We start from the raw sequence: 21,467 nt of genomic DNA, 5'->3' as shown, positions 1-21,467 counted from the left end.
TCAAAAGAGACCCAGATCACCTTACAAGTTTGGTGCTACCTTTAAGTGTTTCAGGAGTTCTCTGCCTAGTTCATAGTCCAATTTGATGGCAAACACAATGTGTAGAATAATGGTGCCTTCCACATGACGAAGTTCACCTGATGGCACAGTAACAACATCCAACAGCCTAAAAGATTCAACAGAAAGGTATGAGCTATAAGGTGCGGTGCCTCATGCCTGTAATCCCAGCACTTTGGGAGGCCGAGGCAGGCAGATCACTTGATCCCAGGAGTTCAAGACCATGCTCTACTAAAAGTTTAAAAAAATCAGCCCCATGTGGTGGCACACCTGTAGTCCCAACTACTTGGGAGGCTGAGGTGGGAGGATTGTTTCAGCCCGGAAGGTGGAGGTTGCAGTGAGCCAAGATTGCGCCACTGCACTCCAGCCAAGGCAACAACAAAAAAAAGGTATGAGCTATGGTTTTTGAGTGAGAGACAAGGGCAGGTGCTACGATGAACAAGTACACCAACTCAATCTAAACTCATACAATCACTGAAGGCAGGTGTTTACTAGAAATTCTACTGCCCAGTTCTCTACTCCTGTCTGTCTGTTCTGTCTATCTATCCATCCATCCATCCATCCATCCATCCATCCATCCATCCATCCATCCATCCGAGACAGGGTCTTGCTCTGTCACTCAGGCTGGTATGCAATGGCATGATCATAGCTCACTGTAGCCTCAACCTCCCAGGCTCAAACAATCTTCCTACCTCAGCCTCCTGAGTAGCTGGGACTACAGGCATGGGCCACTTTGCCCAACTAATATTTCTATTTTTTGGTAGAGATGGAGTTTCACTATATTGCCCAGCTGGTCTCGAACTCCTGGGCTCAAGTGATTCTCATGCCTCAGCCTCACAAAATGTTGGGATCACAGGCATGATTTACTGTGCCCAGACTCCACTTCTTTTTACAAGATTTCATAAAATAAATGTCTATAGTCATAATTTCTTCTTTTTTATCTCATAATCTCTTCCCAGTACAATCCAATTCAATCAGGTTTCTATCCTCTTTCTACCCTCACCCCCGCAATAACATTAGATTACTTTTTCAAGGGTCACAAATGACCTCCAAGTTGCCAAAAACAATAAAGTCCCATCTTAATTAACATCTCAGATCTGACACAATTAACCACTTCTTTCTTGAAAAATTTTCTTCTCTTAGCTTCCAGGGCATCATCACTGGCCTCTCCTCAAACAAACATTTTTTTTTTTTTAGACAAGGATTCATTCCCATTGCCCAGGCTGGAATGCAAAGGTGCAATCTCAGCTCACTGCAACCTCCGCATCCTAAGCTCAAGTGATTCTCCTGTTTCAACCTCCCGAGTAGTTGGTACTACAGGCATGCATCACTGCACCTGGCTATTTTTGTACTTTTTGTAGACATGGGGTTTTACCATGTCATCCAGGCTGGTCTTGAACTCCTGAGCTCAAGCCATCTGCCTGCCTCAGCCTCCCAAAGTGCTTGACCTTGAAATGCTGGAATGCCTCTGAACTCAGTCTTACGTTTCTTTTAATTCATGCTTTCCCTTGATAATCCCATTCAGTCTCTTGGCTTTAGTCCCTTCCAGTCTTATCCCAAATTCCGCCCTCTCCCTACTACTCCAGGGTACCTGGTTAATATCTCCTTATGGGACCCTAATATATTAGTGTGGTCAAAAGTGAGCTAATAAAAAAAAAAATGAGCTAATTATTTTCTCCAAAATCTGATTCGTCGGCTTATTCTAATTTAGTATCTAAGACTACCTTCTCTGCTGGGTGTGGCAGCTTGCTCCTGTAATTCCAGCACTTTGGGAGGCTGAGGCAGGAGATTGCCTGAGGCTAGGAGTTCAAGACCAGCCTGGGCAACATAGTGAAACCCTGTCTCTAGAAAAAATTTTTAAAATTAGCCAGGTTTGGGCCGGGTGCAGTGGCTCATGCCTGTAATCCCAGCAGTTTGGGAGGCCAAGGCAGGCGGATCACTTGAGGTCAGGAGTTCGAGACCAGCCTGGCCAATATAGTGAAAGCCCGTCTACTAAAAATACAAAAAGTAGCCAGGCATGGTGGTGCGCACCTGTAATCCCAGCTAGTAGGGAGGCTGAGGCAGAAGGATCACTTGAACCTGGGAGGCAGAGTTTGCAGTGACCTGAGATCGTGCCACTGCACTCTAGCCTGGGCAACACAGTGAGACTTCATCTCAAAAAAAAAAAAAAAAAAAAAAATTTAGCCATAGTGGGGGTTGCCTGAAATCCCAGACACTTGGGAGGGTGAGGCAGGAGAATCACTTAAACTTGGAAAGCAGAGGTTGCAGGGAGTCGAGATTACGCTACTGTACTCCAGCCTGGGTGACAGAGACTCCATTTCAAAAAAAAAAAGAAAAAAATAGAAAAAAATTAACCAGGCTTGGTGTCACGTGCCTATACTCCCAGCTATTGGGAAGCTGAGGCTGGAGGGTCACTTGAGCCCAGGAATTAGAGACTACAGTGAGCTATGATGGTGCTACTGCACTCTAACCTGGACAACAGAATAAGACACTCTTAAAAAAAGAAAAGAAAAAATGAAAAAATAAACCACCTCTAATTAATTGCTCAAGCCAAACTAACTAAATTCTCTGTCTCTTGATTTCCATATCCATAAAATAGAGGTAAAATAGGGTTGTGAGGTTTAAAGTGCTTGGAATAGCACCTGGCACAGAATGAACACTCTACAAATGTTTGCTTAAAAAACAAGAATCTGGCTGGGCACGGGGGCTCACGCCTGTAATCCCAGCACTGTGGGAGGCCGAGGTGGGTGGATCATCCGAGGTCAGGAGTTCAAGACCAGCCTGGCCAATCTGGTGAAACCCCATCTCTACTAAAAATACAAAAAATTAGCTGGGCGTGGTGGCGCGTGCCTGCAATCTCAGCTACTCAAGAGGTTGAGGGAGGAGAATTGCTTGAACCCAAGAGGCGGAGGTTGCAGTGAGCCGAGATCGTGACACTGCACTCCAGTCTGGACAACAGAGCGACACTCAACATCAAAAAAAAAAAAAGAAAGAAAGAAAAAACAAAAATCCTTGGCCAGGCACAAAGGCTCATGTCTGTAATGCCAGCACTCTGAGAGACTGAGAAGGGTGAATCACTTGAGGCCAGGAGTTTGAGACCACCCTGGCCAACATGGCAAACCCTGTCTCTACTAAAAATACAAAAATTAGCTGGGCATAGTGGTGCGTACCTGTAGTACCAGATACTTAGGAGGCTGAGGCAGGCGAATCACTTAAACCTGGGAGGTGGAGGATGCAGTGAATTGAGATATGCCACTGCACTCCAGCATGGGCGACACAGCGATACTCTGTATCAAAAACAAACAAACAAAAACACCCAAAATCCTCTTTCTCAGACATGTCACACTGTTCTGCCTTTGTACTATTCCCCTACCTGAGAATGTTCTCTGATCTATATATTATGGATCTTATCATTCAGGCTTCAGTTAAAATAGTACATCTGAGAGAGGTTTTCCCTGACCCAATCTAAAGTAGCTATATTGTCAGTGTTAGATCAACCATTTGAATTATCTGCATAGCACTTTTCACTCTAATATTTTTCTTGTTATTTATTTTCTGTCCTCTTCTCACTAAAACTGAAGCTCTGCAAGAGCAGGGACGTTGTCTGACTGTTTCAACACGGTAGCCCCGAGACTAAACAGTTCCTGGCAGAGAGTTGACACTTAATAAATAGGTTTTAAACTTGCAGCTTATAGGACAATTATTGCTATTTTCCTGGAAAGGTGAAAATGAAAGAGCTGAAGAGATCATGTTATTCTCTTTATTACTGAAGAGCCAAGAGAAGATTAGAAAAGTTTTGTGCTGAGGTGAAGTCAGGCGGTAAAAGAGAAGAAAATGAAGTAGCTAAAATACACAATGAGAAGATGAATTTGTAAAAATGATCTTTATTTCTACACTATATTACTCACTCATCACCAGTCTGTTCCTCATTGTGCTGCTTATCTAGTGCACTGAAGAAGGCTATGATTCCTTCCAAAACACTCTTTCTGCTTCCCTGAAAACAGTACAAAATTTATAAGGTCTCCCAATTAACAGTAAAATAACCAAGTTGAATTCAAAGTACTTTTCAGCTTAAAGAATTCTCCAGTACAAATTTAAATAAATAATCTATGACTTAGACTCAAACTAAGAATGTATAGAACACTTTCATGTTGAAACAAGGTTTGAAATACCTCTTACTGTAAGAATTTATGGGGCCTATAGTCTACCCTTTCTGAGATCTTTATCCCTTTTACCACCACAAAGAAAATGTAGCAATAGAAGAGATAATGCATGTTTTCCTTGGATGAGAAGCATGATCTTTTTACCAGGCCAAACCAAACCACTAAACATGAAATGAAAGCATCTATGTTCGGCTATGTTTGTTCTGCTATGTAAACCAAGGGTATGAATAAGTTGAATGGTCATAACTGGTCATACCACGAGAACTAAGGAGAAACAATTTTCCATTTGTACCTTGGAGGAGAGAACCAGAAGCTGATAGACCAAAGGTGGTATTTCTTGAAGATTCATCTTGGAGAACATGCTCAATGCTTTTTCCACCACAAATTCCACCTCTTCTGCAGTCAGAGGGACATCCCTGTGGATCAAAGATTCTAAAGGCTACAGACAGAGTCCAACTGCCTTGTTTTCAGAAATTCAATTCAGGGCTTTACAGTGGTTAAAATTCCATTAAACATATTTTAAGAAATAAAACTTGGGAGCAGAGAATTAAAGAGATAATAGATTATTATAACTGTCCCTTTTGATTTTTCTCTAATGAACCTTTAAGGGAACCGATAACCTTACCTAAGCAAAGTCATCTTAGAAAAAAAATCATAAAGTTACATTTTAAATAAGTAAATAAAGCCAAAAAGGAGGCAGGAGTGGGGAGGAAATCTGTAACAGAAAATGTAACTACTAATATTCTTACAGTCAGGAGAGCGTGATGTTTACGTTTGCTATGGTTTAATTTCTAGCAAGTAAGTTCACAAAGTAGGATATACAAAGAAAAGGGAAAGATGATGCTTACTTGAACATGGAGGTGAGCTGGATTACGTATTGCTGATCCCACCTGGTAGAAGAAAATGACAAAGAAAGTTTATTTCATTCCAACTTATTTAGATATAACTTTGTAAAATTAATGAGGACAAAAAAAAGGGCCAATTCAAGTTTGATTTTGCAATACTGAGAAACAAGATCAAATAAATACCATTTAAAACAATAAAATAGCGGTTGTTAACCTATCTGACTTGCAAAATCAAAATTCTGATGATACCCAATGTTGGTGAAATTGTGGAAAACACACACTCTTCACATACTGTTTTAGGGAATGCATGACAAGTTGGCGGTATTTATCAACTTTAAAAATGCACGTAATCACAGACCTACCCGATTTACTATTTGAAATATATGCCATGTACATGCTTACAAAAGGTCATCTAGATATATAAAAATGTTCAGGCCAGGTGCAATGGCTCATGCCTATTATCCCCACACTTTGGGAGGCCAAGGATCACTTGAGGCCAGGAGTTCAAGACCAGCCTGGGCAATAAAGCAAGATTCCCATCTCTATTTAAAATTTAAAAAGACGTTCATTGAAACACTCTTTGTAATAGCACAAAAACTGGAAACAACCAAATAATCCGACAATTGTAGATTAGCCAAATAATAGATTACTGCAAACCATTAAAAAGAATGATGTAGAGTTGTATATGCTGACATGGACAGCTGTATTAAATAAAAAATGAAAGGTATGTTACGACATGTATTGAATAAACTCTTGTGTAATTAAAAACAAATAAATTGATACATATATGCTTAAAATTATTTATGTAAGGGATCTTATGTAAGCAACCATAAAAACAATTATCTGGTTTAGATAATCTTGGGTATTCCCTTCTTGTTCTTTCTAACAAACCTACATGCAATCACAGTGTTATATAACACAGTAATCTCTTTATTTTGTTAATTATATGGTAAGAATTTTTCATCTTTGATGTATACATTTCACTTTTAATAGGTATAAATGTCATGGAGTGGCTCTACCTTAACTTACATAGTTTACATGTTCTATTACTGTATGCTTATATTGGTCACAAATTTCTTGTTGAACATGTTCATATGTGAGGATTTTCTTGTATGTTGGAGTCATTCTTTAATGTAGATTCCCAGAAATACAATTACTGGTTAAAGGATACATTATTTGTATATTCTACTCCCTCAAAAAAAAGAAAGAAAGAAAAGATGCAGCAGCAGGGTGACTTCCCCAGCCTTCACGACCTTGAGACTCCAATAATGCTTAGATTGGAGCATTAAACACACTAAATTAACATTTAATTATGTGTATCTTAACAAAATAAATTGCTGTACTAAGATACACAGTCAAGCAAATAAAACTATACGAACAGTCTTAGAGGACAGAATATAGTAAATCATCTCTTTCTCACTAATTCATTGCAGACTAAATAGTTTTATAGTGTTATATTCAAAACTACAAAAAAGAAGGACTTAAAACCTTCACAGATATAAATTCCTGAAATAAAGTGGTTTTTTTTTTTTTTTTTTTTGGCCACTTGTATTCCTAAGAAAGTTCTACATATTAATAAGACTCACCTGCCAGAACACAGGATGTTAATCAACTGCTTCTTACACTCTTCCCCACTCAGAACACCTAGAAATGCAAAATATACTGAGCAATAAATTTGAGTATGTGAATAGAGAAAAAGCCAATAAAATTGGAAGAAAATTACCTTTTCCATAAGCCAGATTTTCCTTTTTGGTAGCCAGGGCAGTGAGAATGATAGGTAGTAACTCCAAAGATTTTCCATTCACTAGGCTGCCTTCTCTGACAGCACTAATAAACTCATTGGCTAATTCAACCAATAATGGTCCTGGAAAATGGTGAGCCTAAAAGTTCACAGGATAAAGGAAATCTCAAGCAGAAATCCCATGTTTGATATATCTTTCTAAGAAATAAAGTCTTTTGCTGAAATAAATTAATTGTCTGAGATCCAGAATTGGTCCCATAAGGGATTTATGGAATCATTCTGCTCTGTCTAGTACATAGCTATAATTGCGCAGGGCTTCAAAAGTTAGAATCCTCTGTCGGTTCCCTAATGCTTTCAGATATGCCAACTCTTCAAAGAGATATATGTCCATGGTACCAGAAATGTAATATGAACATCTAAGTGGATTATAACCCATTCATCTGCCTTTTTTTGAGATGGGGTCTCACTCTGCTGCCCAGGCTGGACTGCAGTGGCACAATCTCGGCTCACTGCAACCTCCACCTCCCTGGCTCAGGCGATCTTCTTGCCTCAGCCTCCCAAGTAGCTATGACCACTGACATGCACCACCAGCCTGGTTAATTTTTTTTTCTTTTGTATTTTTGGTAGAGATGGGGTTTCACCATGTTGCTCAGGCTGGTCTCAAACTCCTGAGCTCAAGCGATCCTCCCACCTCAGCCTCCCAAAGGGCTGGGATTACAGGTGTGAGTCACTATGCCCAGCCTGCCTGCTTCTTTGTTTTTTAACAACAGGTCTTATTCATAAATAAGAACTATGCTAGGTTAGGCACTTAAGTTTTCCTTCCCTCAACAAACTACAAACCCCCCAAAATCTACCCTCAAATAAAAGTTTTTGTTTGCCATCTTACCTCCAGCATCAGTAATCCTATGATCTCAGACGCTATTTCTTTCTGCAAATCCCCTGATTCCACCAACTGGATACAATAAGTGTATATCTTACGTCTCCTAAGTGCTCCAGCTTCCTCACAGCAGGGGGATCCTTATTGTTTTAAACAGGGGGTACAGAAACAAAGGAAGAAATCTTACAAGATTGATAGATAAATAGGAAAAATGAACAGGTTTGTAGTTAAATACAAAAAATAGAATTATCAAACAACTGATTACTATAGTGCTTAGAAAAGCAATGGTTGAGGGCTTTGAAAAAGTGCTTAATTTAGCCAAAGTAAAGGGACGAAAATGTCATCTTTTCTTCATCCACCTATTTTATTAATTTATTTGAATAATTATGTAGTACAGGATGAAGTAACCTTCTAATAGGTCTTACAGCTTTTGAAGTCCAGTAACCTAAATTTTGAAGTCCAGTAACCCAAATTTAATAAGTTAATAAATCTATTTTCTTCAAACTTCTGCAATAGTTCTTTAAAATCACAACAGTTAGCAAGCTTTTTTAATGTGCTCTATACAAATACTTGTGAACTTTTAATATGTTCAGTGCTTTCATTTTGATAACTGGATCTCCATTTGATATTTTCACTTGTATAACTAACTCATTTGCAGTCTGAAAATTTTTTTTAGTGCCAGTCCCTGAACATATCATTAAAAGTTAATTTTCTTTGCATTTTAAAATATCTGGATCATGAAGAAAAAGTGATGAAAATAAATAAAAACTGAAAAAAAAAAAAAGATAATAACAAGTGTTGATGAGGATGTGAAAAAGTGGGCATCTTAATCCAGCCACAGTGGAAAACAGTTTGGCGGTTTCTCAAACACTTAAACATAAGAGTTTCCATATGATCTGGCAATTCCACTCCTAGATATATATCCAAGAGGAAGGAAAACATATGTCCACACAAAAATTTATACATAAATGTTCATAGTAGTATTATTTATAATAGCCAGAAAATAGATACAACTTAAGTCTTCATCAACTCATGAATGGAAAAATGTTGTATATCCACATAATGGAATATTATTCAGCAGTAAAAATAAACTACTGATACATATTACAACATAGAAGAACCTTTGTAACATTAAAAATGAAAGAAGTCAGTCACAAAGGACCATATGTAGAATGATTCCACTAAATGAAATGTCCAGAATAGACAAATCTGTAGAGACAAAAAGTAGATTCATGGTTTCTTAGGACTGGAATGGACTAGGGGTTTGGAGAGGTGACATCTAAGAGATGCAAACCTTCTTTCAGGGGTAATGAAATTGTTTTAAAATCAATTGTGGTAATGGATACACAACTGTGAATATACTAAAAGCCATAGAATTGCTCTTCCATTTAGTAGTGCACATAGGCAGCTGCTATTGATCTTTCATTATTTCCTTTTCTCTGATATTTCTATAAAACATTTAGCAAGTTTCCATACAGGTTGACTCAACCAATCTTGAAAGTTCTTTCGGCCGAGCACGGTGGCTCACGCCTGTAATCCCAGCACTTTGGGAGGCCAAGGCAGGCGGATCATGAGGTCAGGAGATCGAGACCATCCTGGCTAACATGGTGAAACCCCGTCTCTACTAAAATACAAAAAAAATTAGCCGGGCTTGGTGGCGGGCGCCTGTAGTACCAGCTACTCAGGAGGCTGAGGCAGGAGAATGGCGTGAACCTGGGAGGCGGAGCTTGCAGTGAGCTGAGATCGCGCCACTGCACTCCAGCCTGGGACAGAGCAAGACTCCGTCTCAAAAAAGAAAAAACAGGGGCACGCCCAAGATGGCCGAATAGGAACAGCTCCAGCCTCCAGCTCCCAGCGTGAGTGACACAGAACACGGGTGATTTCTGCGTTTTCAACTGAGGTACCGGGTTCATCTCACTGGGGAGTGCCGGACAATCGGTGCTGGTCAGCTGGTGCAGCCCGACCAGCCAGAGCTGAAACAGGGCAAGGCATCACCTCACCTGGGAAGTGCAAGGGGGAAGGGAATGCCTTTTCGTAGCCAAGGGAAACTGAGACACACAACACCTGGAAAATCAAGTAACTCCCACCCTAATACTGCGCTTTACCAAGGGTCTTAGCAAGCGGCACACCAGGAGATTATATCCCACACCTGGCCTGGAGGGTCCCACACCCATGGAGCCTCCCTCATTGCTAGCACGGCAGTCTGAGATCTAACTGCAAAGCAGCAGCGAGGCTGAGGGAGGGGCGCCCGCCATTGCTGAGGCTTAAGTGGGTAAATGAAGCCACCCGGAAGCTCGAATTGGGTGGAGCCCACCACAGCTCAAGGAGGTCGGCCTGCCTCTGTAGACTCCTCCTCTGGGGACAGGGCATAGCTAAACAAAAAGCAGCAGAAACCTTGGCAGAGGTAAATGACCCTGTCTGACAGCTTTGAAGAGAGCAGTGGATCTCCCAGCACGGAGGTTGAGATCTGAGAACAGACAGACTGCCTGCTCAAGTGGGTCCCTGACCCCTGAGTAGCCTAACTGACAGACATCCCACACTAGGTGCAGACTGACACCTCACACCTCACACGGCAGGGTACACCCCTGAGACGAAGCTTCCAGAGCAAGAATCAGACAGCAACACTCGCTGTGCAGCAATATTCTATCTTCTGCAGCCTCCGCTGCTGATACCCAGGCAAACAGGGTCTGGAGTGGACCTGAAGCAAACTCCAACAGACCTACAGCTGAGGGTCCTGACTGTTAGAAGGAAAACTAACAAACAGAAAGGACACCCACACCAAAACCCCATCAGTACGTCACCATCATCAAAGACCAAAGGCAGATAAAACCATAAAGATGGGGAAAAAGCAATGCAGAAAAGCTGGAAATTCAAAAAATCAGAGCACATCTCCCCCTCAAAAGGAACGCAGCTCATCGCCAGCAACGGAACAAAGCTGGACAGAGAATGACTTTGACGAGTTGAGAGAAGAAGGCTTCAGTTGATCAAACTTCTCAGAGCTAAAGGAGGAACTACGTAACCAGCACAAAGAAACTAAAAACCTTGAAAAAAGAATGGATGAACGGATAACTAGAATAATCAATGCAGAGAAGACCTTAAAAGAACTGATAGAGATGAAAACCATAACACGAGAAATACATGACAAATGCACAAGCTTCAGTAACTGACTCAATCAACTGGAATAAAGAGTATCAGCGATTGAAGATCAAATGAATGAAATGAAGCAAGAAGAGAAGTGTGGAGAAAAAAGAGTAAAAAGAAATGAACAAAGCCTCCAAGAATTATGGGATTATGTGAAAAGACCAAATCTACATCTGATTGGTGTGCCTGGAAGTGACAGGAAAAATGGAACCAAGTTGGAAAACACTCTGCAGGATATCATCCAGGAGAACTTCCCCAACCTAGTAAGGCAGGCCAACATCCAAATTCAGGAAATACAGAGAACACCACAAAGATACTCCTCGAGAAGAGCAACTCCAAGACACATAATTGTCAGATTCACCAAAGTTGAAATGAAGGAAAAAATGTTAAGGGCAGCCAGAGAGAAAGGTCGGGTTACCCACAAAGGGAAGCCCACCAGACTAACAGCAGATGTCTCAGCAGAAACTCTCCAAGCCAGAGGAGAGTAGGGGCCAATATTCAACATTCTTAAAGAATTTTCAACCCAGAATTTCATATCCAGCCAAACTAAGTTTCATAAGTGAAGGAGAAATAAAATCCTTTACAGACAAGCAAATGCTGAGAGATTTTGTCACCACCAGGCCTGCCCTACAAGAGATCCTGAAGGAAGCACTAAACATGGAAAGGAACAACGGGTACCAGCCATTGCAAAAACATGTCAAGTCCATGTAAAGTCCATCAATGCTAGGAAGAAACTGCATCACCTAACGAGCAAAATAACCAGCTAATATCATAATGACAGGATCAAGTTCACACATAACAATACTAACCTTAAATGTAAATGGACTAAATGGTCCAATTAAAAGACACAGACTGGCAAATTGGATAAAGAGTCAAGACCCATCAGTTTGCTGTATTCAGGAGACCCATCTCACACGCAGAGACACACATAGGCTCAAAATAAAGGGATGGAGGAAGATCTACCAAAAGGAAAATCAAAAAAGCAGGGGTTGCAATCCTAGTCTCTGATAAAACAGACTTTAAACCATCAAAGATCAAAAGAGATAAAGAAGGCCACTACATAATGGTAAAGGGATCAATTCATCAGGAAGAGCTAACTATCCTAAATATATATGCACCCAATACAGGAGCACCCAGATTCATAAAACAAGTCCTTAGAGACTTACAAAGAGACTTAGACTCCCATACAATAATAATGGGAGACTTCAACACCCCACTGTCAACATTAGACAGATCAACAAGACAGAAAGTTAACAAGGATATCCAGGAATTGAACTCAACTCTGCACCAAGCAGACCTAATAGACATCTACAGGACTCTCCACCCCAAATCAACAGAATATACATTCTTCTCAGCACCACATCGCACTTACTCCAAAATTGACCGCATAGTTGGAAGTAAAGCACTCCTCAGCAAATGTAAAAGAACAGAAATTATAACAAACTGTCTCTCAGACCACAGTGCAATCAAACTAGAACTCAGGACTAAGAAACTCAATCAAAACCGCTCAACTACATGGAAACTGAACAACCTGCTCCTGAATGACTACTGGGTACCATAACTAAATGAAGGCAGAAATAAAGATGTTCTTTGAAACCAATGAGAACAAAGATACAACATACCAGAATCTCTGGGACACATTTAAAGCAGTGTGTAGAGGGAAATTTATAGCACTAAATGCCCACAAGAGAAAGCAGGAAAGATCTAAAATTGACACTCTAACATCACAATTAAAAGAACTAGAGAAGCAAGAGCAAACACATTCAAAAGCTAGCAGAAGGCAAGAAATAACTAAAATCAGAGCAGAACTGAAGGAGATAGAGACACAAAAAACCCTCCAAAAAAATCAATGAATCCAGGAGCTGGTTTTTGAAAAGATCAACAAAATTGACAGACCACTAGCAAGACTAATAAAGAAGAAAAGAGAGAAGAATCAAATAGACGCAATAAAAAATGATAAAGGGGATATCACCACTGACCCCACAGAAATACAAACTACCATCAGAGAATACTATAAACACCTCTATGCAAATAAACTAGAAAACCTAGAAGAAATGGATAATTTCCTGGACACATACACTCTCCCAAGACTAAACCAGGAAGAAGTTGAATCCCTGAATAGACCAATAGCAGGCTCTGAAATTGAGGCAATAATTAATAGCCTACTAACCAAAAAAAGTCCAGGATCAGGCAGATTCACAGCCGAATTCTACCAGAGGCACAAGGAGGAGTTGGTACCATTCCTTCTGAAACTATTCCAATCAATAAAAAAAGAGGGAATCCTCCCTAACTCATTTACGAGGCCAACATCATCCTGATACCAAAGCCTGACAGAGATACAACAAAAAAAGAGAAGTTTAGACCAATATCCCTGATGAACATCGATGCAAAAATCCTCAATAAAATACTGGCAAACCAAATCCAGCAGCACATCAAAAAGCTTATCCACCATGATCAAGTGGGCTTCATTCCTGGGATGCAAGGCTGGTTCAACATACGCAAACCAATAAACGTAATTCAGCATATAAACGGAACCAAAGACAAAAACCACATGATTATCTCAATAGATGCAGTAAAGGCCTTTGACAAAATTCAACAGCTCTTCATGCTAAAAACTCTCAATAAATTCGGTATTGATGGAACATATCTCAAAATAATAAGAGCTATTTATGACAAACCCACAGCCAATATCATACTGAATGGGCAAAAACTGGAAGCATTCCCTTTGAAAACTGGCACAAGACAGGGATGCCCTCTCTCACCACTCCTATTCAACATAGTGTTGGAAGTTCTGGCTAGGGCAATCAGGCAAGAGAAAGAAATCAAGGGTATTCAGTTAGGAAAAGAAGAAGTCAAATTGTCCCTGTTTGCAGATGACATGATTGCATATTTAGAAAACTCCATTGTCTCAGCCCAAAATCTCCTTAAGCTCATAAGCAACTTCAGCAAAGTCTCAGGATACAAAATTAATGTGCAAAAATCACAAGCATTCTTACACACCAGTAACAGACAAAGAGCCAAATCATGAATGAACTCCCATTCACAATAGCTTCAAAGAGAATAAAATACCTAGGAATTCAACTTACAAGGGATGTAAAGGACCTCTTCATGGAGAACTACAAACCACTGCTCAGTGAAATAAAAGAGGACACAAACAAATTGAAGAACATACCATGCTCATGGATAGGAAGAATCAATATCGTGAAAATGGCCATACTGCCCAAGGTAATTTATAGATTCAATGCCATCCCCATTAAGCTACCAATGACTTTCTTCACAGAATTGGAAAAAACTGCTTTAAAGTTCATGTGGAACCAAAAAAGACCCCGCATTGCCAAGACAATCCGAAGCCAAAAGAACAAAGCTGGAGGCATCATGCTACCTGACTTCAAACTATACTACAAGGCTACAGTAACCAAAACAGCATGGTACTGGTACCAAAACAGAGATATAGACCAATGGAACAGAACAGAGTCCTCAGAAATAATACCACACATCTACAGCCATCTGATCTTTGACAAACCTGACAAAAACAAGAAATGGGGAAAGGATTCCCTATTTAATAAATGGTGCTGGGAAAATTGGCTAGCCATAAGTAGAAAGCTGAAACTGGATCCTTTCCTTACTCCTTATACAAAAATTAATTCAAGATGGATTAGAGACTTAAATGTTAGACCTAAAACCATAAAAACCCTAGAAGAAAACCTAGGTAATACCATTCAGGACATAGGCATGAGCAAGGACTTCATGTCTAAAACACCAAAAGCAATGGCAACAAAAGCCAAAATTGACAAATGGGATCTCATTAAACTAAAGAGCTTCTGCACAGCAAAAGAAACTACCATCAGAGTGAACAGGCAACCTACAGAATGGGAGAAAATTTTTGCAGTCTACTCATCTGACAAAGGGCTAATATCCAGAACCTATAAAGAACTCAATCAAATTTACAAGAAAAAAACAAACAACCCCATCAAAAAGTGGGCAAAGGATATGAACAGACACTTCTCAAAAGAAGACATTCATACAGCCAACAGACACATGAAAAAATGCTCATCATCACTCGCCATCAGAGAAATGCAAATCAAAACCAAAATGAGATACCATCTCACACCAGTTAGAATGGCAATCATTAAAAAATCAGGAAACAACAGGTGCTGGAGAGGATGTGGAGAAATAGGAACACTTTTACACTGTTGGTGGGACTGTAAACTAGTTCAACCATTGTGGAAAACAGTGTGGCGATTCCTCAAGGATCTAAAACTAGAAATACCATTTGACCCAGCCATCCCATTACTGGGGATATACCCAAAGGATTGTAAGTTATGCTGCTATAAAGACACATGCACACGTATGTTTACTGTGGCACTATTCACAATAACAAAGACTTGGAATCAACCCAAATGTCCATCAGTGACAGACTGGATTAAGAAAATGTGGCACATATACACCATGGAATACTATGCAGCCATAAAAAAGGATGAGTTCGTGTCCTTTGTGGGACATGGATGCAGCTGGAAACCATCATTCTCAGCAAACTATCACAAGAACAGAAAACCAAATACCGCATGTTCTCACTCATAGGTGGGAATTGAACAATGAGATCACTTGGACACAGGAAGGGGAGCATCACACACGGGGTCCTATTGTGGGGAGGGGGTAGGGGGAGGGATAGCATTACGAGATATATCCAATGTAAATGACCAGTTAATGGGTGCAGCACACCAACATGGCACATGTATACATATGTAACAAACCTGCATGTTGTGCACATGTACCCTAGAACTTAAAGTATAATAAAAAAACAAAAAACAGAAAGTTCTTTCATGAATAGGAAGATGTGTTTTTGTACCCTTGCAGAAGAGATCTAATTTACTTGGGCGAAGAAAAATAAACCAAGTTAACATACCTAATTAAGAGTCCAAAGACACTTAATTTTTGCCTTGTAAAATTTTATCCTACCAGAATTTATAAAACCACTATAAGTCACAATCTGCAACAACTTAAACTAGCCCTTGTTCAAGACAGGAGAACAAATATGTCTCACTGGGCATGAAGAATCTCTATACAAGGCACCTTAAGATACCCCATTTCACTAAACCCCAGCGGTTACTCGCCCCTTGTTAAGCATGGATTATGTATTAAACATTGCTGTTCTCTTCTCCACAATCTTAAAAGCACAAGTAAACCAAAGCAGATTTTACGAAAAGCACATTATGTAATTATAGGCTCCAAAATCAGCAACACAATCTCAGGTAGCCACTTCAACTCCCTTCAGTAAAATTATTTAAGTCCACTAGACAGGAAACTGCTGCTGTAGTTGATTCTGCAGAAGCCTCAAAACATGGAAAATGTTCCAGTGGGGCTTCAAACAGTAAGAAAAGTACCAAAACTAAACAAATCTACCAATGAATGTAGGAGATAGACAGAAGTTACATTAATTATTATTACCTTTGAAGATGGCTCTCAGGAGTGCTCCAGCAACTTTTCCTTTCACTGCTTGATTCTGAAGGAGATTAGTCAACTGCAAAGAAAGAAAAAGCTACAAGTCTCTGGCAACAGTCTTTTACCCCAATGACCTAAACACTCCATATGAAAAAGTACTCCTGTCAGGTTCAGATCATTCAGAGATGCCACGTATTACAAACACCGTAATTTTTAGACAGAGGAGGGTATATCTTAATATGATCCTGGACTGTCAAGACTAAAATCTATTCATACTCATTCTATAAACATTTATGGAGCACTCAGCACTAAGCTGGGAACATACATTCATCCAACAAGTACTTTGTGAGCATGTTATTTTCCTTAGGCATGTTATAAAGATGAACAAGACAGACACAGTAATTTGACTCAGAGTTTATAATAGAGCAGGAGGAGAAAGGATGGCAGAAAAAAAATTGTAAAAGAACCAAATAAGAGGCTGAGATAGAAAATAAGTGAGGAAAGGAAGGAAACTTCATTTAGGGTAGTAAGGGGAAGCTTCTCTGAAGTAGGTGACATTTAAGTAGAGACCTGGAGGACAAGAAGGAGCTAATTATTCAAAGGAGTTAGAGAAGGATATTCCAGAGAGAAGTATGATCATGTGCAATGGCCAAGAAGAAGCAAAGAGCTTGGCATATTTGAGGCCAAAGTCTTGTTAAAAAAAAAAAAAAAAAATTCAATATGGCTGGAGAATAATAAAGAAAAGAATAGATGAGTTTGGAGAGAGACAGGAAAGGACCAGATTATGAAGAATCTTACAGGCCATGGTAGAAGTTTAGCTTTTGTCTATGCAACAGAAGTTACTAAAGAGAAAAGAAGGAAGTGAGATGATATTTTCAAAAATCATCCTTGCTCCTTGTGTGGAGAATGAGTTATGGGGGTTTAAGAGTGAAATGGGGATACCTGTTAGTAGACTGCTACTATAAGAGAGAGATGACAGTGGCCTAAACCAAAGTAATAGAGGTGTTATAAATTGAATTGTGTCCTCCCCACATCCCCAAATTTCATATGTTGAAGTTCTAACTCCCAGTACTTCAGAATGTGACCTTATTTGGAAATTGGGTTCTTGTAGGTGTGATCAGTTGATGTCATTAGGATGGGTCCTACTCCAATGACTGATGCCCTTATAAAAAGGGGAACTCTGGACACAGAAACACAAACAGGGGGAATGCCAAGTGAAGATGAAAGCAGAGATCAGGTGATACAAGCCAAGGAATGCCACAGGTTGCCACCAAACCACCAGAAGCTAGGCAAGAGACACAGAACAAATTCTCATAGCCCTCAAAAGGAACCAACCCTGACAACACTTTATCTTGGACTTCTAGTCTCCAGAACTGTGAAACATTACATTGCTGCTATTTAAGCTACCCAATTTGTGGTACTTTGTAACAGCAGCCCTAGCACACTAATACAGAAAATGAAGAAAAGTGGATAGATCCAAGAATATTTGAGAACTAAGAATAGAAATTCCTTAGTTTGGAAGTGAAGTAGGGGGTGGTGATGAAGGAAGAAATCAAGGAGGACTCCAGCTAGCTGGGTGAATAGTGGCACCATCCGTTTACGTGGTGAAAATCTGGGATTAAGGAAGCATCTAAATCACCCTGAGAGTTTACTAAAACAAATTTCCAGGTTCTACTCGCAGTTTATGATTCAGGTCTGCTGTGAGGCTCAGAAGCACTATTCTGAGATACCCAAGTAGAAGTGCGAAGTAGATGACAATGAAATATGCCAAAGTGGAGCATCAATGGAAACAGATGGGACCATCCAGGAAAGAATATAAAGAGAAGAGAAACACCAAGAGTCAGTCGTTAAAAAGAGAAGCAGCTGCCAGCAAATACAAAGGTCAAAAACACTGGAGGATAATCTAGGGAGAGAAGTGTCACAGAAACCAAGACTAATAAAACAATAAACTATCTCTTCCACAAGTACATGAAGCTGGTGTTTCCAGCTGGAGTCCATCTCTCTACTAAATATATAATAAAGAAGTATCTGACTACTCTTGCCTGTACCTTCCAACAGAGTACTTGATCCCTGACATAACCCTTAGAGCAGCAGTTCTCAACCAGTGATTTCTGTTCCCCAGGGGACACTATACAATGTCTAGAAACATTTCTGGTTGTCACAGCCAGAAGGGTGCTGTTGGAATCTAGTGGGTAGAGGTAAGGGATGCTATCATTCTGCAGTGCACTGGACAGCCCACAACAAAGATTTATCCAAGCCAAAACGTGAGCACTACCAAGGCTGAGAAGCTGTTGACTCTTTTTGAAATAGTTCAGTTTCAACAGAAAGCAGTGTGGCATAGAAGGCGGGGGGAGAAAAGCTGGATCCAGAATCAGAAGCCCTGTATGTAAATCCTAGCTATACCATTTACTAGCTATATAACCTCAGGCAAGTTATTTTATCTGTCATGTGTGTCCATTTCTCCACCTCAAAGGACTGAGATAAAGGGTAGAAGAATTTGCACGGAGCCTAACACACAACACACGACAAGTACTCAACGAATGTTAATTTTCTTCTATTGTCTCTGTCCTCTACTCCTCTTCCTCCTTCCACTTATGTGATCTCAGTCTTCCTTTTGACCATGTTCAGTTATGCTTTTCACTACCTTTTAAAGCTCAGAAATAGAGCAAGTAAGATTTAAGTATCCCTGTTATCTCAGAAGGCTTTAAAATTTTTAATTGGCAGACTGGAACTACCAAGTTAACAGTACAATCCAAATAAATTTTAGTTTTTTTAAAAAAATAGAACATTCTTCATTTTGTGTTGTCTGATGTTTCCTTGTGGCTAGATTGAGTTTGTGTGGTCTCACAAGAACACAGGTGATATCATGTCATTCTGGGAGTATCACATCAGGAAGCACATGATGTCCATCTGTCCCTCATTGGTGATATTAATTCTGATCCCACTTTATAATTACTTCCCCAACCCTGTCCCTTTGCCACCAGTAAGCAATTTATAGGGAGACACTTTAAGACCATGCAAATATCTTGCTCCTCATCTAATTTTCTCCCTGTAAAATGGAAAAGCCCAGCAGAAACCACTGTTACCAAGTTATCAGTCAGTATCACCAGGAATGACACTGACATCAAGAGCTCAGTGATTTGATACACTAAAAAGGGCATGGTACCATTTCTGTGGTCCTTATGCCAGGCATACATAACCTTGGTCCAATCATGAGACAACACCAAACAGGCCCTAATTGAGACACATTCAGCAAAACAACTAATCAATACTCCTCAAGACTATCATGATCAACAGAGATAAGGAAAGACTGAGAACTGTTGCAGAATGCAGGCTATCAGGGGGAAGTGACAAGTAAGAGCGATGTAGGATGCTGAATGGGATCCTGGAACATAAAGAGAACATTAGTGAAATAATTACTGGGGAGAATTGGAATAAGGTTCTTAGCTTCACTAATTGTATCATATCAATGTTTTTCAAGTCCCCCTGGATTTAGCATTCATTGGTATTTCTTGCCTGGTTCAATCTTTACCATGACAATTGCAAAGTAATGATTTTCCAACTCCTGCACTGTAAGTAAGAGAACTCCTTTCTACCCATGTATTCATTTACTTACTTTACTTACCTTACTTACTTAGAGACGGAGTCTTCTTTGTCGCCCTGGCTGGACTGCAGTGGCACAATCATAGCTCACTATAACTTCAAACTCCTGGGCTCAAGCAATTCTCCTGCCTCAGCACCCCTCCAGTTAGCTAGGAATACAAGCAAGTGCCAATATGCCATGCTAATTTTTTAAATTATTTGTTTGCAGAGGTGGGGTCTCACTATGTTGTCCAATCTGGTCTCAAACTCCTGGACTCAAGTGATCCTCTTCTTGAACTCCCAAAGTGATTTACTTATTAATTATTAGTATGAACTTATACATCTCTGTAATTTTCAATGGTTCATTACTGAACTTAATTATTTTGATGCTCAAATAGTCCCAGATTTGGCCAAAGGAAAACCCTTCAAGCTGGCTCTTGTGTCTTTGTGACATGCCCCCATTGTCTTTTTTGAGCACTTCTTTACTTTCTGGTATAGAAAGATGTTCCAGGTTAATCTTGTATCCATCCTGCCCACCCATAAACTCAGCCATTTCTCTGAAGAGCCCTGGTTCCCTTGAGTGGGGAATGGTTATGAAACAGCAAAGATCTAGGTGATGGGTTTGTTTGTTGTTACCATGGCATCTTTTTAAAATTTATTATTTTTCTTTTATAGAGACAGGATTTGATCATGTTGCCCAAACTGGTATTGAACTCCTGGGACTCAAGTGATCCACCGATTCAGTTTCCCAAAGTGTTGGGATTACAGGTGTGAGCCACCACATGGAGCAACTATGGCATCTTTGCTTCATGGTTCTTTCAGTGGAGAGAGCAAGGAAATGTATGCATGTTTATACACATAAAAATATACACGTGGCCAGGCGTGGTGGCTCACACCTGTAATCCCAGCACTTTGGGAGGCCAAGGCGGGCAGATCACGAGGTCAGGAGATCCAGACCATCCTGGCTAACAAGGTGAAAACTCGTCTCTACGAAAAAAAATACAAAAAAAATTAGCTGGGCGTGGTGGCATGTGCCTGTAGTCCCAGCTACTCGGGAGGCTGAGGCAGGAGGATCACCTGAACCCAGGAAGCAGAGGTTGCAGTGAGCCGAGATTGCACCACTGCACTCCAGCCTGGGCGACAGAGTGAGACTCCGTCTCAAAAAAAAAAAAAGAAAAGAAAAATACATGTACACATACACATATCTGAGAAAGCCTAAGTTCACAAGTTCACACCAGTACCTCTGTTTCTTTTTTTTTTTTTTTTGAGATGGAGTCTTGCTCTGTCGCCCAGGCTGGAGTGCAGTGGCGCAATCTCGGCTCACTGCAAGCCCCACCCCCCGGGTTCATGCCATTCTCCTGCCCCAGCCTCCGGTGTAGTTGGGACTACAGGCGCCCGCCACCACGCCCAGCTAATTTTTTTTTTTGTATTTTTAGTAGAGGCAGGGTTTCACCATGTTAGCCAGGATGGTCTCGATCTCCTGACCTCGTGATCCGCCCGCCTCAGCCTCCCAAAGTGCTGGGATTACAGGCGTGAGCCACTGCGCCCGGCCCAGTACCTCTATTTTTAATCTGTCTCCACAGGATTCTTTCTTGCCTTCCTACATTTCATAATTGCAT

The 21,467-nt window shown here is 40.4% G+C and overlaps 1 protein-coding gene across 11 annotated transcripts in view; it reads right to left on the bottom strand.

Annotated features, from left to right (window-relative positions):
- Positions 1 to 21,467, bottom strand: part of FANCI (FA complementation group I) — an 81,655-nt gene that overhangs the window by 50,154 nt on the left and 10,034 nt on the right. For 5 of the 11 annotated variants that reach the window (XM_065548397.1, XM_045395971.2, XM_015453366.3 and 2 more), the window contains 8 exons: positions 16,273 to 16,345; positions 7,693 to 7,823; positions 6,789 to 6,945; positions 6,652 to 6,709; positions 5,069 to 5,110; positions 4,513 to 4,636; positions 3,966 to 4,051; positions 40 to 166 (listed from right to left, as the gene is read on the bottom strand). In XM_065548397.1, the coding sequence (XP_065404469.1) occupies positions 40 to 166; positions 3,966 to 4,051; positions 4,513 to 4,636; positions 5,069 to 5,110; positions 6,652 to 6,709; positions 6,789 to 6,945; positions 7,693 to 7,823; positions 16,273 to 16,345 (798 nt within the window). Of the gene's footprint in view, positions 1 to 39; positions 167 to 3,965; positions 4,052 to 4,512; positions 4,637 to 5,068; positions 5,111 to 6,651; positions 6,710 to 6,788; positions 6,946 to 7,692; positions 7,824 to 16,272; positions 16,346 to 19,891; positions 20,019 to 21,467 lie in introns of those variants that run through there. The other 6 variants (XM_015453370.3, XM_045395975.2, XM_065548399.1 and 3 more) reach the window with 5 other exon arrangements.

Source organism: Macaca fascicularis, chromosome 7, assembly GCF_037993035.2.
Source record: "Macaca fascicularis isolate 582-1 chromosome 7, T2T-MFA8v1.1".
Lineage (NCBI taxonomy): Eukaryota > Metazoa > Chordata > Mammalia > Primates > Cercopithecidae > Macaca > Macaca fascicularis.
Note: the sequence above shows the minus strand (reverse complement) of the source record. Positions and strands in the feature narration are given on the sequence as shown.